General features: G+C 54.7%; 1 protein-coding gene across 1 annotated transcript in view; it reads right to left on the bottom strand.

Moving 5' to 3' along the window:
* Window positions 1–15179, bottom strand: part of ST8SIA5 (ST8 alpha-N-acetyl-neuraminide alpha-2,8-sialyltransferase 5) — a gene marked incomplete at its 5' end in the record, with an annotated part of 42193 nt that extends 27014 nt beyond the window's left edge. Inside the window, 2 exons of the mRNA XM_005865740.2 lie at window positions 5122–5229; window positions 15058–15179. Coding sequence (XP_005865802.2) covers window positions 5122–5229; window positions 15058–15179 — 230 coding nt within the window. The remainder of the gene's footprint in view (window positions 1–5121; window positions 5230–15057) is intronic.

Below are 15179 nucleotides of genomic sequence, written 5' to 3'. Positions count from 1 at the left end.
TGTAAAACTTTAGATAATATATATATATATATATTGCCTGATGTTCTGAGTGCAACCCAGATCAGTCTTGTAACTGATCTGCTCCCAGCAGGGGCCTCGCTGAAGTGCCATCCCTGGCCTGGGGTGGGAGCTGGGGGTCAGGGCATAGCCCACTGCGACACTTCTCCCTACCCCAACCAGCAGTTCTGCAGGGCCTCAAGTCACGTGTCCAGCACATTCCTGCAAGAGCACATACTTGGGGGCCTTATTTTGGGCCCAGATCAGGGAGCCCTGACAAGCTCCCCTTGTAAAATTCAGCTCACCAGCCATGGGCCTCCAGGTGTCGAAAGTCAATTTGGTCATCTTCCTCATGCACATCGTCCTACTGCTCCTGGGGCTTCCCCACCGTGCCCCAGGCGCCTAAGCCAAGAGCTACATCCCAGGGGCCTCTTTTCTTTTCATTTTTTTAAAAAAAAGTATATTTGTATTGATTTCAGAGAGGAAGGGAGAGGGAGAGAGAGCTAGAAACACCAATGATGAGAGAGAATCATTGATCGGCTGCCTCCTGCATGCCCCACACTAAGAATCGAGCCTGCAACCCAGGCATGTGCCCAGATCGGGAATTGAACTGTGACCGCCTGGTTCATAGTTTGATGCTTAACCACTGAGCCACACCAGCCGGGCCCAGTGGCCTCTTCCTAGTTCATCGCTCACTTCAGGCCTCTTCTCCATGCAGGGCCAGGGACCTGACCTGGTCTTCTTTCTCCCTGATTAGTGTCTGTCTGGAATCCTCTTCCTCGCTGTGTCTTCCCAGTTGCTACAGAGCAGAGGCCAGCCTTGAGCAGACTTCCCCACCCTCCGGCATGGCGTTGTGACGGGGGTGCGGGCTGCGGGCTGCGCACAGCCACATGGAGTGGGAGACGGGGACAGCCCTGGGTGCCTTACTTTCTGAGCCCCCTAAGCTGGTTATGGGGTGGGGTGCTTGCTCCTCCCAGCCCGACCCCGACCCTTTTTCTTTCCATCTCCGTTTCTTTACATTCTTACTCCATTCTGTGGCCTCTGCCTTCGCTAAGTGACGGTATAAAATTCTCACAGATGGTCAGGGAGGCCAGGAGCATGGGAGCGGTGAAGAAGGATAGGTGGGAGATTGGATGATGTCTGTTGAAGGGGGTAACAGATGGTTTGGGGAGCTGATGTGGGGGGAGGAAGAGGCGGGGGACCCTGATAGGCACCCATCAACTTCTGATCTGGAAACAGAGCCCCAAGAGGCAGCATCTCCTACCCAGACTCCTCCGTGTGTCAGGGGCAAAGATTGGGCCAGACTCTACTGGGGAGGTCCACTCAGGGGACCCCGAACTGGGGGGTTTATAGGTGAGGAAACTGAGGCATAGAAAGGTACATGTAAGCCTCCTCCCTGTGTCAGGGCGCCCACAGCCCTGCCCGCACAGTCAGCCTCCTCCCTGTGTCAGGGCACCCACAGCCCTGCCCGCACAGTCAGCCTCCTCCCTGTGTCAGGGCGCCCACATCCCTGCCCGCACAGTCAGCCTCCTCCCTGTGTCAGGGCGCCCACAGCCCTGCCCGCACAGTCAGCCTCCTCCCTGTCTTAGCCCCTGAGGCCCACGCCAGGTGCCTGGGAGGGAAGGGGAAGCCGTGCCAACTTTGTCTGGTTTTTCCAGCACCCATCCCAGAACACTCTGCCAAACCCGAGCCTCCAAATTCTTCCCAGCTGGATGGAGCCCAGGAGCGCTGTCCCTTTATTTATGTATTTATTTTTGTCCTTCCGCAGAAGTGAAATTGACCAGAAAGGCTTAGGCTAAGCCAGGCTGCACCACGGTGCGGGCATGCAGACCCTCTGCTGCCTGGCCCCCCACAGCTGTCACCACATCTGGAAGTCCACGATGCATAGTTCTTTCCTTTGGGGTGACCTTGCCACTGAGGGCTCCTCTTTGAAAGGCAGAAATCCCAGGAGCGTTTTGGGGGTAATAATCAGGAAATACTAAGCACAGGGACGGGGGTAGAGGGTGACACACAGAAGATAAAAGTGGGAAAGAGGAGAGGGGAGATGGGAGACCCTACAGATCACCTTGCCTGTAGCGCTAAGGACAACAGTCATTATAGGAAGGGAATCCTATATAATAAAAGGGTAATATGCAAACTGACCCTAACAGCAGAACAACTGGGAATGACTGGTCACTATGACACACACTGACCACCAGGGGGCAGATGCTCAATGCAGGAGCTGCCCCCTGGTGGTCACTGGGCTCCCACAGGGGGAGCTCTGCTCAGCCACAAGCCAGGTTGACGGCTGCCAGTACAGTGGTGGTGGTGGGAACCTCTCCCGCCTCCTCAGCAGTGCTAAGGATGTCCAACTGCAGCTTAGGCCTGCTCCCCACTGGCAAGTGCACATCCCCCGAGGGGCTCCCGGGCTGCCAGAGGGATGTCTGACTGCCAGCTTAGGCCCAATCCCCCGGGGAGCGGGCCTAAGCCAGCAGGTGGTCATCCCCCGAGGGGTCCCAGACTGCGAGAGGGCACAGGCTGGGCTGAGGGACCCCTCCCCCCGCCCGAGTGCACAAATTTTTGTGCACTGGGCCTCTAGTATGTACATAATTACCTACCTGAGTCACTATGGCATTTATTACAGTCTAACAGCTGGGGGCGAGGACAGGACTATACAGCATGGCAGACTTGGGAAGAAAGCTCAGGAGAGCCACCCAACCCTGCGTGACCTGCCCGCAGCCCAGAAGGGAGGATCCCTCCGTCCAGCATGGCCCATCAGTGCTGGGGCCCCAAAGTCACACTGGACGGGGTGAGTCCCAGCTCCTCCACCAGCACCTGGAAGTGGCGACTCAGTTTCCTCATCTGTAAAGGGGACAATGACAGCAGCCACCCTAAGGGTTTGAGGGTGAAGATTAAAGGCAGTAAGATGCCTGGCACACAGCCCCCAGTAGTGCTTGGCCACGGGCATCGCCTGTGGAGGTCCAAGCCAAGTCTCACCCCTCCGCGGAAGCGCCTCCGACTTCCACTCTGAGCCCTTGGAGCCCTCGCCATCTGGCCCACACAGCTTATCGCCTCATTATATACAGTCTTGAAACAATTAGGGAACAATTCAACACAGCATAATGAAGCGCTGAACTGAAGTCCATCCACCTCCTTCCTGCTCTGAAATACGACTGCTCCAAACCCCATATTGTGCAGTGCACGCTAGACACACACACAGATGGATCTCAGCTGAGAGGACTCCGGCCCAAGTACTCAACCCTCAGCTTGGGGCCTGCTCTTCCCTCCTGTGGCCGTGCTACCCTCCCACTGGGGAGCCCCTGGACCCCAACTTGAAGCCCAGCTGCACAGGGAGAATGCTGCCCAAGAGCAGGTAGCTTAGGTGAGTGGCAGCGTGGCCAGCTCTGCTCCAGAATCCAGAGGGAAGTGCCCCTGAGGCTGCCTTTGCACACCACCCCCTGCCATCCTACCCCAGGCCAGGGTGCCTCAGGCTGTGCAGAGCCTGGGAGAAGCAGCCGATGAGGCCAGCCAGCGAGGCCACTTGTGGGCTGGTCTGAAGTTAGAGGGGCCACAAGACCCTGCGTGCACGGGGTCCGGCCCGGCTCTCCGGGGCGGGGGGCTCCGTGGGGTTAGAGGGATGCCTGAGCAAATGCAGAAGGGTTTATGCAAACTGGCAGAGAGTTCTCCGTGTGGGCAATGACAGAAATAGCCCTCTGCGCAGACACATCGCACAGAACGTCGAGTTAAAGGGGCTAACAGGGAAGGCTTCAGGGAGGAGGTGGGGCAGGAGGCGGAAACTGGAGGGAGGACAGGACTTGGATGAGGAGCAAGGTGCAGGTGGCAGACGCTGGCAGTGGGAAAAGCTGGAAACAGCCCTTGTGCAGTGGTCTCAGGGCGGCTGCCCAAACCGGCCCCCAGGAGCCAGTCCCGTCTTGCTCAGTGGATTAGCACTTTCCACGGAAATCTCTCCATGAGCTCTGAACCTTCCCTGGCAGGCAAACACTTGCTGACATGCCGAGACCACCCCCCTATCTGCATGGGCAGGTCTCACAGCGAAGGGCCGACATTGGAGCCTCAACATTTGGAAGGGACAACTCTAGACTCCTCACTCTCGCTGGTGACATCCCAGGGGCCAGAGCTCCCAGCACACACCTGCGGAAAGAACTGAGCTCCTGAAAGGCCCTGATCTCAGTTCACGGCCTGCAGGCCTGTCTGTGGACACCTCCCCGACGGAGTGTTTATATTACAGCCATATCTTTTATTTTCCAAAGCACTGGACAAAATCGTCCATACTGGGGGTCCCTGAAGAACATACTACTTCTCTGCAGGGGCGGTTTAATGTTTTGGTGTCAGTATTAACAGCAGCAGACACTCAGGCCTCTTTCCCAGGGAAACAGACTGAGAGTCAGCCGGTACTTAGAGATGCAAAAATGAAGGAACAACACAATTTAATCAGCCCCTGGAAACCCTCGGCTGGCAGGTTCCAGCCACACCCAGCTCCAAGCAGAGCGTGCATCCTGCCTGAGAATATTCTGTTTTCTCTCATTCAACAAATAATTACTGCACTCCCACTGCTGAGCATGCAGACTGCCCTGAATCACTGATTTTAGCTCCAAACACCACAGCAGATCGAGAAGAAATAACCACGTGATGGTGTGAATGTCAAATCTCAGTTGCAGTCTTGATGGCAACAGTCCTTCCCCGGCCAGGGTCACCCTCACGGGTGGGTGGAGCCGTCGGGACCGCCTTCACAGTGGGATTGCAGAGGAGCAGGGAGCCCAGCTGCCACCCACCCCTGCTGCCACCCCCACACACCTGGACACACTTGCAGGCTGATACTCAAAATCCCTGCAGCAGCTATGGACCGAGGCCCCACCTCAAATGGAGGCTTGAGACCCAGGCTGCCTCCCAGCCCACCCCCAGCAGAAGGGGGCCAGTGAGTCCCTACTTGGTTTGGTTGGGTCCTAGGCCTCACCCCTCATGTCAAAGGACACAAGTCAGGATCCCAAGATGCAGTGAGCTTTGGGCCACTGCGACAAGCTGGCTTCTTCCCCGAGGGCCGCTCTGGGGGTGAGCCACGGGGTGGGGGCTGCAGGGTCACCCCGACAGGCTTCCCCCTCCCTGGTTATTCGCCCGGGGCTGTACCTGGAGCTGGAGTCACTGCCGCCGGGTGACTCTGGGTCGTCCGTGGCATTAAAGAGCCCCGTCCAATTGTCCAGCTGGTCGCCACTCTGCCAACCAAACTGGAGGCCTCTGGCAAGAGAACGAGGCAGTCGGTACTCACGCTCAGGTGCTGGGTTAAGCCTGTCTACCAGAGAGCCACGTGCTGTCGTGTGTCCAGTGGCACATCGCCTCGATCACACACTCCGTGGGGACGAGGGTGATGTCCAACCGTGGGGACAACGATAATAAACCTTTACAGGGGTCTCTGCTAGACTGCATCCCCTCGTCGCACCTTTACCGGCAGAGCTGAGGTTCCCCATTGCACACACAGGGAAACTGAGGCTCAGCCAGGTCCAGGTCACGGTGCCCTCCTGCCTCCCAAGTGGTGTGTCCCTCAGTTCCCGCCTCTAGAGACCTACACAAGAGCCCCGAATCGCCACACTGTCCTCAGAGGCCAGACACACTGCAAAGCTTTTAGTGACACCTGGGTTTCCAACGCAGGACACGCCTCCTAGGTTAAGACGCTGGACTCAAAGCACAAGGTCCTCTCTGCTCCCTCCCCAAACCTGGCTGAAATGATAGCAAAGGGATAAATAAGGACCTGCACTTGGAGTCAGGGATGGAAGGGGGCTAGGGACAACACTTGGGGAGATGACAAGCAGGTGGGGAGCCCTAACTGTCCACCAGAAGCAAGTCTATTCCCCTCGCACAGCTCAGGAAGCCGGGGGTGGTTCCGTGGTGCCCTCGCTTTCCCTTCACAACTCTCCTTGGACCATTTGGACTGTGACACACCCTGGCTAACACATCCCATAACAATCCAACCAGACGCTAATATTTATGTTCCCACAAAGTGCTTCACTTCCACCAGGGAGCGGAGTCAGGCCTCCGAAGAACAGAAGGGGGATGAGTGAAGCTGGGGAAGCCACGGTGTGCGTCCTGCCTGCCAGCGTACGTGCCTGAGCGGCAGTGCCCTGCTGCCATTTGGGAAGGTAGGAAGACAGTCACACACACACACACAGACACACACACACACACACACATACACACACAGAGAGACACACACAGACACACACACAGACACACACAGATACACACACACAGAGACACACACAGACACACACTCACACACACAGACACACACACACACACACCAATAAAATGGCACTGTGCTCAGTTTCCCAAAAGATGCTAGAAATTCAGACTTCACTACCCCAAACTTTCAATGCTGATCCACTCGTTCAAGCTTGAAACACACTGCAGACCAAATACTCCTAGCCGCCTGGGATCCCCATGGGCGACCGACCCCCTCCTTATATCACCTTGCTGGATCCTGGCCTTCGTCCAAAGAGGGAGACAAAGTGTTCCTCGCCCATCACAGATGAGGAAGCTGAGGCAGACAGTGGGAAGTGGCCTCTCAGCCAGCTCGGGGCCTGGAACCCAGGAGTCCTGACTCCCAGTTCAGCTCTTTGGCTAGGAAAGTTCTGGATCCCGTCCCAGGAGTCAGCTACACACAGCACCCCTCGGGGTCTCCCAGCTTGGCGGCTGGGTCAGTGACCTCGGCTGCCGCCTCATCACCAGACGTGCCCACCTTTGCAAAAGGCCCCACAGAGGGAGCCCAGGTGGGAGCCTTCAGGAGCTCTGCCTGCACCACCCCGTTCCCTCCCCTCCACAAAGCATACAATAGAGATGCAAATGACTGAGCTGCTATGATTACAAGGATAACCTTGAGTTTGGCTCTATTTGAAAAAAAATAATAATAAAAGAAGAAAATCATCCACAAAACAGCAGTACTTACCTTTCCTGGGGGGATAACCTATTGCATTACTCGTTTGTATTCTCTCTCCCCTGGTCCAAGAAGGGAGCTTAGCTTCATTACCCCTCTTACTTTAGGGCCATGTGGGCTGTTGGGGCTGAAAGAAGCCCTGCTAGGCCGTTCTAAAGGGCAGCAGGAGGGCCTTCGAGCCTGGGGAGGGCTGGGTGGAGGGCTGGGTGGACGTGGTGAGACCACAGCTGAGCAGAAAGTTCCTCAGGCCCAGGAAGACCCTCTGCTATGGTGGCTTGGGGTTCCTCCCCTAGGTCTCCCCTTAAATGGACAGACAGCAGGACCCAGAGAGACTAATGCTTTGGGACCTCAGGAGGCTAGACCCAGGGCTCTAGAAGCCCCCAGAGAGCAGTGAGCAGATTGGCTAAGGCTGGGGTGGCCTGGGGAGTCCCCCCCAATCTTTGTTCCTTAGGAGCCTCTATGACCTTCACATGACCCTGATGGGGGGTGAGGTAGAGGGAAGGCTCCTCAATAATGATGAACTAAATTTTCCACCAGCTGGTGGCTAAGGTTTAGTCCTTTTCTTAATCAAAAGAAAATGAGGCAATGAGCCATTTCTTTCAAACCGAGCTTGCGAAATGAAATGCATAAACACGCTTCTATTATTAATCAGCAAATCACTTGCATTGTACCTCACAGCCTCCTGAAGATATCTTGCCTTTATCCATCCGTGCTATTTTTATTTTATTATATATGTATACATATCAAATATTTATCTTGTTGTCTTATTCTAAACGTATCGCACAGCCATGCCAGGCTGGGTGCTGGGGTTCAACAGTGAGCAAACTAACAAGAGCCCTGCCCCCCGTGACGCTCAATTTCTACTGGAAGGAGACAGATGTAGCAATTGTAAACTAAGAGGCGACACGATGTGTCATGGGTCAGATGGCGGGAATGCTGTGGGAAAAAGGAAAGGGAGGCAGGGGGACAGGTGTTTGGGGGGAGTAGGGGGTGCTACCCCACATGGGGTGGGCTTCTTCCTGAGAAGTGCGTCCAAGCAGGACACGAAGTGGGCGATGGGTGATGCGGGAGCAGGCGGATCCTGGGAGAGAACGCCCGGAGGAGGATCATCTGTTCCAATGGCCCTGGGCAAGAGTGTGGGGCTTCTTCTGGGGCTGGCAAGGTGCTGCGGGCAGCTGGGCTGGTGAGTCAGGGGCAGCTGGCAGGTGATGTGGCATCAGTTCAGAGAAGCAGTGCCCCTTCCTGTGGTCCCTCAAAGCCATCTAGGAGGGAGGTGGGCCCCATCTGCTGAGGACCACCCGGGAGTCTAGTGCTGGGCCCTTCCTGGGGCGCCCAGATTGCTCTCCTCCGCCTCCCACAGTGCTCTGCCCTCCCCAGGCCACATAAGGGGCAGTGGGTGGTCAGGGGACACCTCGCAGAGAAGGTGCTGGGACCTGCCCACCCAGGTCAGAGCGGAAAGGCCCGCCAGCTGGGACACCTTCTCAGCGGGATGAATGGGATCAATGACCAGTTCCACGTGTCCCTGCCCGTCCTGGCTCTTGACTCACTGGTGACTCACGATTTCCCTGTGAAGCATCAGATGCTAACATCCCTCCCCCCCGTCCAGAACCTCAGGGGGAAAGGGAAGTGGTATCATCCCCAGGGTTCGCCTATGGGGCCCTTCATTTGGGCAACAGAGAGGATGCTGAGTGAGGGCCTCCTGAGGGAGAAGAGGAACGGGCTACTCCTCAGGCTGGTCCCCACCTCTCCATCCCCAGAGGGGAAAGGAGGTGGGCAGAGCAAGTGGCAGGCCCTGTAGAGGGAGGGTCTACAGGCAGCAGAGGGCTGGCTTCTTTGAGAGACCCGGCCTGCGACCAGGGTGCTGGTGAGCAGACGAAGCCTCCCTTTCTAAGGCCTGTGGCTACTAGTAAGTGGCTAGGGCAGGGCCCAGGGGGAGTCCAGAGCTGGCAGTGTCAGGGTGGGGCAGGGAGGGTGCACACGGGGGCACACAGCCATGGGAAGGGTCCAGAGAGAGAAACTGGACAAGCTCCAGGCACTGCTCTGGGACCACCTCACCACCCCCTGCCTTTGCACCCCAGAGGAACCTGGGCCCCTCCCCCCAGGCCAACCTCCAAACAGTCCTGCTCCCTGGCCTGACATCCCAGACCTACAGTGCCTGCCCTGGGGGCCAGAGCCACATGTGTGGGCACCCAGACCATCCACTAATGCCAGGCCCCTTCCAGCTACTCTTTGTTAAATAGTCAGTCAACATCCATTTCAAGGAGGCGCACACACCAGCCTTCCAGCTCTCCTCTGGCGCTCGGGCCCCGAACTGTGATGTTACCTGGCTACTCACCACCCTGATTACTGTCTCCTCTGAAACCTACAAGGTTTACAGTCTACGCCACACAATTATGAATGTATTTGAACTGTCTTACATATTTTTCATATTTGTCTCTTTTAGTGTTCTGGAAGTTCCTCAAAGACATGAATCATACCTAATAATTCTTTAGTAGCATTCCCTCTTCCCGGACACAAAGCTGAATGCTCCTTGATGGTTAGAAAAAAGCTTTGGGACTCCCTTTGTATGCATCCATTCATTCAACAATTAATGTCAGGCACTGGGCTAGGTCCTGGGAATTCAGGGATGAATACAACATCTCTTACAAGGGTCTTACAAGCTGTGTGACCTTATACAAGTTACTCACCCTCTCTGAGTAAGTATCAAAAGAGGATGATCATATCTGTTTAATAGGATCATGGTGAGGATTAAATGAAATAATCCTCATTCAGGATTATCTGCTTAGGTCAGAGCCTGGCTCATAATCTCTTAGTGAATGTTAATAATTAATGTTATTACCTGGTGAATCCATCACCTGTATGTGTGTGTGTGTGGTAGGGGGAGGGGGGTCCCTACACATAGGATTAAGGGCTATATTAGAGAATTACTGGGTGAGAGATTATTAGATGAGAAGTGAACCGGCCTGGATAAGTCAAAGAGGAGAAGCCAGATCCTCTAAGAGGTAAACATTTCCAGAAAGTACAAATGGCAAAAAGAAAAAGACTAGAAAGAAATGGGCAAAGGAATAGAGTGAGAGGGCAGCACTGTGTCCCTGGGGGACGCTGGGGAAGGGACAGGAAGCTACTATCTACCACTAGTGCAGGCTGGACACACAGCAGGCCCGGGTCAGGACTAGAGTGAGCAAGCAAGGCTCCCAGGGCACAAACGAGGGCGGCACATCTCAGACTCGTGCAAGTGCAAGCATGTCAAACATGCGGCCCGCCGGCCACGGGCTTGGCATGCTTGACAGGGTCAGCACACAAGAGGGAGCCTCCTTCAGTTTTGTCCCCTTGGTGCCTTGCTGCCTCCCCCTCGTCCCAGCCCTGCAGTAGGTACTCGGTGAAAGCTTGCTCTGACCAGCAAAACTGTTGTTCGGACAGCACAGGACACACCCCAGGTGGCTGTCAGCTCAGCTCCTTCCTCCTCTCTAGGGCACCACCCCTCCGGACCCACCCCTGCATCCATCCTCTGTCCCCTGGTCCCCATCTTCAGGGCTGTGCCTGTTCCTCTGGGCCGTGGGACCGAAGTCTCTGTCCCTGGTCAGGGGACATTAGCTTGGCGAGGACAGCACTTGGAATACATACTTTGGACACAGCACCAAGTCAGGTTGTACTTTTCCTTGACCCAGTTTCTTAACCTCAAGTCTCAGGCCGCACCAGCTGCACGCAGGCAGCCCAGATGGGCACCCAGGAGGCGCAGGAGAGGAAGGTGGGGGAAGACGGCGCACAGGAGAGTCCACTCTGCAAAGGCGGGCAAACGCCCAGCTCTGCTCCTGGCCCTGTGCAGCCATACAGAAAGCAAGAGGGCAGCGCGCGGGAAGTGCACACAGAAAGCAAGAGGGCAGCGCTGGGCGGGAAGTGCTGAGTCCAGGCAGCACGGCACCAGGAAGCCGGAGCCGGAGGGACACTGTGGGCTGGGAACCAGAGGAGAAGCAGGACTGGACTGGCAGAGAGGCGACTGGGAAGGCACGGCAGTGGGGACACCGGGTGGGTCAAGGCACAGCCTCAGGACAGCCATGATGTGGGTCCGAGACCGACCCCTGGCTGCCAGCAGCGATGCTCTCCTTAAAGAGTGGGGCTCAGGCCCAGACTTCCAGGCCCAGACTGATCCCAGGAGTGAGACTTGTGTTTGGGGAGGAGGAGGGGATGAGCCACTTCCATTTCCTGCAACGTGGCAGATGGAAAACGCCTCGGTGGCAGGTGCCCCTTCAGGAATGAAGGATCCTTCCTCACCTGCCGGGGTGCAGGGAGCTGGCCCCCAGCTCTCGGGCCCCTCTGGGAACCTGGGAATCGTCTCAGGGGAGGAGAGTCAACTGGGCCAAGGTCACGCCCTCTTCCAGAGGCAGCCCGCATCCAGGGACTGAAAACTCAATACAGAGGCAGGAAGGCCTGGCTGCAGGGCTCCCTGTGGGGTGGCAGGGCCTTCGCGGGGACCGCACGTGGCTCAGTTTCTCCCTCGGCTCAGTCTCCCTTCTTAGGTGTAGATTCAAGAGCACATCTTACTAAGCATGCTGCTCGCATCTCGGGTTGAGGGTCTGCTTTCCAGGAACCCCCTCTGCACCATCCCCACTGAAATAACGATTAAAATGCGTATCAATGCCTTCCTAAACAGATGAATAATCTGGCAGGGAAAGAAGCAGTAGATGAGTTCTAAGCCAGAAGCTGCCTTAGGGATCTGCCAATCCCCATAATTCATGCCTTCCTTTTAAAGGCCATTATATTATTGTAACAAGCAAGTACTAACCCAATGGAAGCGGTCTCACTATATTATATTAGACAAAACATCTCAAAGCGCTACTAGAAATAAAGTCACTATATTACAATAAAAGATTCAGTTCATTAGGAGGACGATAGATCTAAACTAGTATGCATCTAAAAATATCACTCCAATCTGCATAATGTAAAAGCTGATAGGAGAAACTGATAAATCTACTATCACAGAGGAAGATTCCATCACACATCTTTTTAAAATTGATGGATCGAGCAGAACAAACAGAAAACATCAATAAGGATACAGAAGAATGACATTTTTTTTAAGTACACACAAAATAGTTATAAAAATCAACCACCTACTAGACCACAAAGCAAATCTCAATAAATTTTCAAGGATCAACATTATAAATACCATGTTGTCCTACAATGCATTTGGGTTCAAAATTCAAAACGATAAGTAAAGCCCTAGCCAAGGCTGCTCAGTGGTAGAGCATCAGTCTTCGGACCAAAGGGTCTCAGGTTCGATTCCGGTCAAGGGCATATACCTTGGTTTCAGGCTCCCAGGCCGCCTGGGCCCTGGTCAGGGCTCATGCAGGAGGCAACCAATCGATGTGTTTCTCTCACATCGATGTTTTCCCCCCCCCTCCCCCCCCCCCCCAAAAAAAAAAAAAAAAAAAAAAGATCAATGGAAAAATAACCTTGAGTGAGGATTAACAACAACAACAACAAAAAAGATACGTAAAAAAATAAAGTATTTGGAAATTTTAAAGCATTTCTAAACTTATGAGTGAAAATGATAATAAAAATTAGAAAATACTTGAAATTCAAAATAATGAAAGTACTTCTGGTAGTTACTATGTGTATGACCTTGAACAATTACTTAGCCTCACTGTGCCTTAGTTTCCTCACCTATAAAATGAGAGCAGTAATAGTATCTACTACTTGTTAGAATTCAGAATGGTAATATACAAAGCACAGGACCAGGATCTGACACAGAGTAATGCAATATAATTCAGAGTTGTTATCATCATCATCACCATCATCATCATCTCAAAATTGAATGGCTATAACTAGAGAACTACTTAGAGGAAATTGCATAACCTTACAAATTTACATTAGAAAATAATAAAGACTGGAACTTAAAGAGATAAGCATCCAACTTAAGAAGTTAGAAAAAGAACCTGGCTCAGGGTCAGGCTCCATGAAGTGCTAACCAATGGTGAGGCCAAGTGCTGCAGTGTGGGTAGGGCCACACATGGGAGAGGGGAGAGGAGGCCGTGCCACATCTCTGCACCTCTGCTGCCTCCTTCTTTAGTTCTGGATGTGCCCTACCCCAATCTTATCCTTCTCTCAAAGACCCACTCAGGTTCCACCTCCTCCAGGAAGCCTACCCTGACTACTTCAGTCCAGTGGTGCCTCCCTCCTCAGACATTTTAACACTTACTTCATAGCTGTCTCATGTGGTCATTTTGTTTCCCCAAAACAGAATTCAATCCCCCTGAACACCAAGACCACATCATTCTGGCGCCCTTCCAGAATCAGGCACATATAAGCTTTGCTTGCTTGGTTGGATTAACCAGGTCCCTGGAGTAAGGCCAGGGGAGGTGGTGCCTGAGACTTAAGGGCCTAGGGTCTCTGTGCGAGGGAGGATGAGAACAACTGGAATGCCCACTGAACCCCGAGCAGCTAGCCCATCCACTCAGGACCAGGGAGGGCTTGCCAGAGCAAGCAGCAGCGGTTGAGTTGACATTTGCCATGGTCACTGATATTCTTCCACTTTTGATAAGGCAGCAGGGATCCCTGCAGCCCCTCTGGTTCTGGGTAGGTGCCAGCAGGGGGCCGGAACCCAGAGCCACCCTGCTGAGGAACAAGTGCAGCAGGGGAGGGCTGCAGCAGGCTATGTGGGCCCCCCCCCCTCTTGAATACGGACATGGTTAGGGGGAGGAAGCAGGCCCAATGGGCTCCAACAAGCCAGGAAATTCTCGGAAAATGTCCTTTAAAGCCACAGCACCAAGTTCATTCACCGCCTTCCACCAGGAAGAACACTGCGGGTGACAGGCCAGAGCAAGGGCAGTCTGAAGCAAATGTCCAGACAAGGGCCCTCACACCCCCAGCTCTGGGACATGGAAGGAGGTAGCTGCCGGCTTCCTACTCTGAGCACCAGGGTCTCCCCAGCAACCTCACTCTCCCACTGTCTGAAGCAAATGTCCAGACAAGGGCCCTCACACCCCAGCCCTGGGACATGGAAGGAGGTGGCTGCCGGCTTCCTACTCTGAGCACCAGGGTCTCCGCAGCAACCTCACTCTCCCACGCCCAGGCTCGGCCCAGAATGGGGGGCACAAATGATGAAGGAGAACAACGGTTGTATTTGCAAGTTTAGGGAAGAAATGGGATGTTTACATAGCGAGAGAGGCGTTTTGTTTTCCAGCCCGGGGGGGGAGGGGCAGTGAGAGTGGGGAGACACTGGCAGCAAAGGGAAAACCTCCAGCAGAAAGAAGAGAGAGGTGGGCTCTTTGCAAAAGAGGTTCTGAGAGGAATGGTCTATCCGCGCTCTTCCAGGCCCGGACACCAGGCAGGTAACCCTAAGCTTTCCTCCTCAGCCGGCAGGGCAGAGCCGGCAAAGGAACCGAGGCTGGGCCCCAGTCTCCCAGTGACAAATCCTACTGCTCTTTCCCTTAATGGAGTTTGCTGGTGATGGGAGACGGAGAGGGGGGTGGGGGGTAAGAGCAGAGCCCAACGAAGCAAGAGTTAACTCCAGGGGCAGGTCTGACCTTGTGCGTAAGGATGAGAAAGGACCATCTGTTCAGAAGGGATCAGGCTGTGAGTTTCATAGATCCAGAGGTTTAATGAGTTCACTGTCCCTGTCGCATCACATCAGCCCACTATCACCCGAGGCTCCTTGGGGGGGGGGGGGCGAATATGCTTCTCTCCCAAGGGTCCCCACAAGTTCCGTACTCGCCAGGTAATCCACTCGGCTTTGAGCCTCCCTCTCCCAGGAGCCTCCCCTCCAACCGCATGGCATGGCACTGTAGATTTGGGGAACACCAATCGGGCCCCTGCGGCCGCTCAGGACAGTCAAATGGATTTATTGTCAGCGTGGCCACTCAGAATTCTAACCGGTCCCCCATTTTTCAGAACAGAACAAAGTTGTTGCGCCCCTCGGGCCGCGCTGGGCAGGCGCTCTCTTCTGGCTGGGAGGAGAGGTGCGCTGTGGAGCATCACCGTGGCCAAAACCTAATAACGCGGAGGGGCTCAGGGCTAAGTGCAAAACCCAGGGTCACGCACCCCCGGACGCCGGTTGGACACCCGGTTGGACGCCGCAGACGCCACCTGGGCTCACCCGCGGGCTCCACGCACTCGCACCCGCACGCGTACTTTCTCACCTCTTGATGTAGTTCCTGCCATATAAGATCTGTTGCAGCAAAGTCACCAAGGCGAAGGCGCAGATGAAGATGAAGAGCAAAGTTCGGTTCCCCAACAAATCCCTGTTCGCCGAGGGGTCCGC

This window comes from Myotis brandtii, unplaced genomic scaffold, assembly GCF_000412655.1.
Source record: "Myotis brandtii unplaced genomic scaffold, ASM41265v1 scaffold212, whole genome shotgun sequence".
NCBI lineage: Eukaryota > Metazoa > Chordata > Mammalia > Chiroptera > Vespertilionidae > Myotis > Myotis brandtii.
Note: the sequence above shows the minus strand (reverse complement) of the source record. Positions and strands in the feature narration are given on the sequence as shown.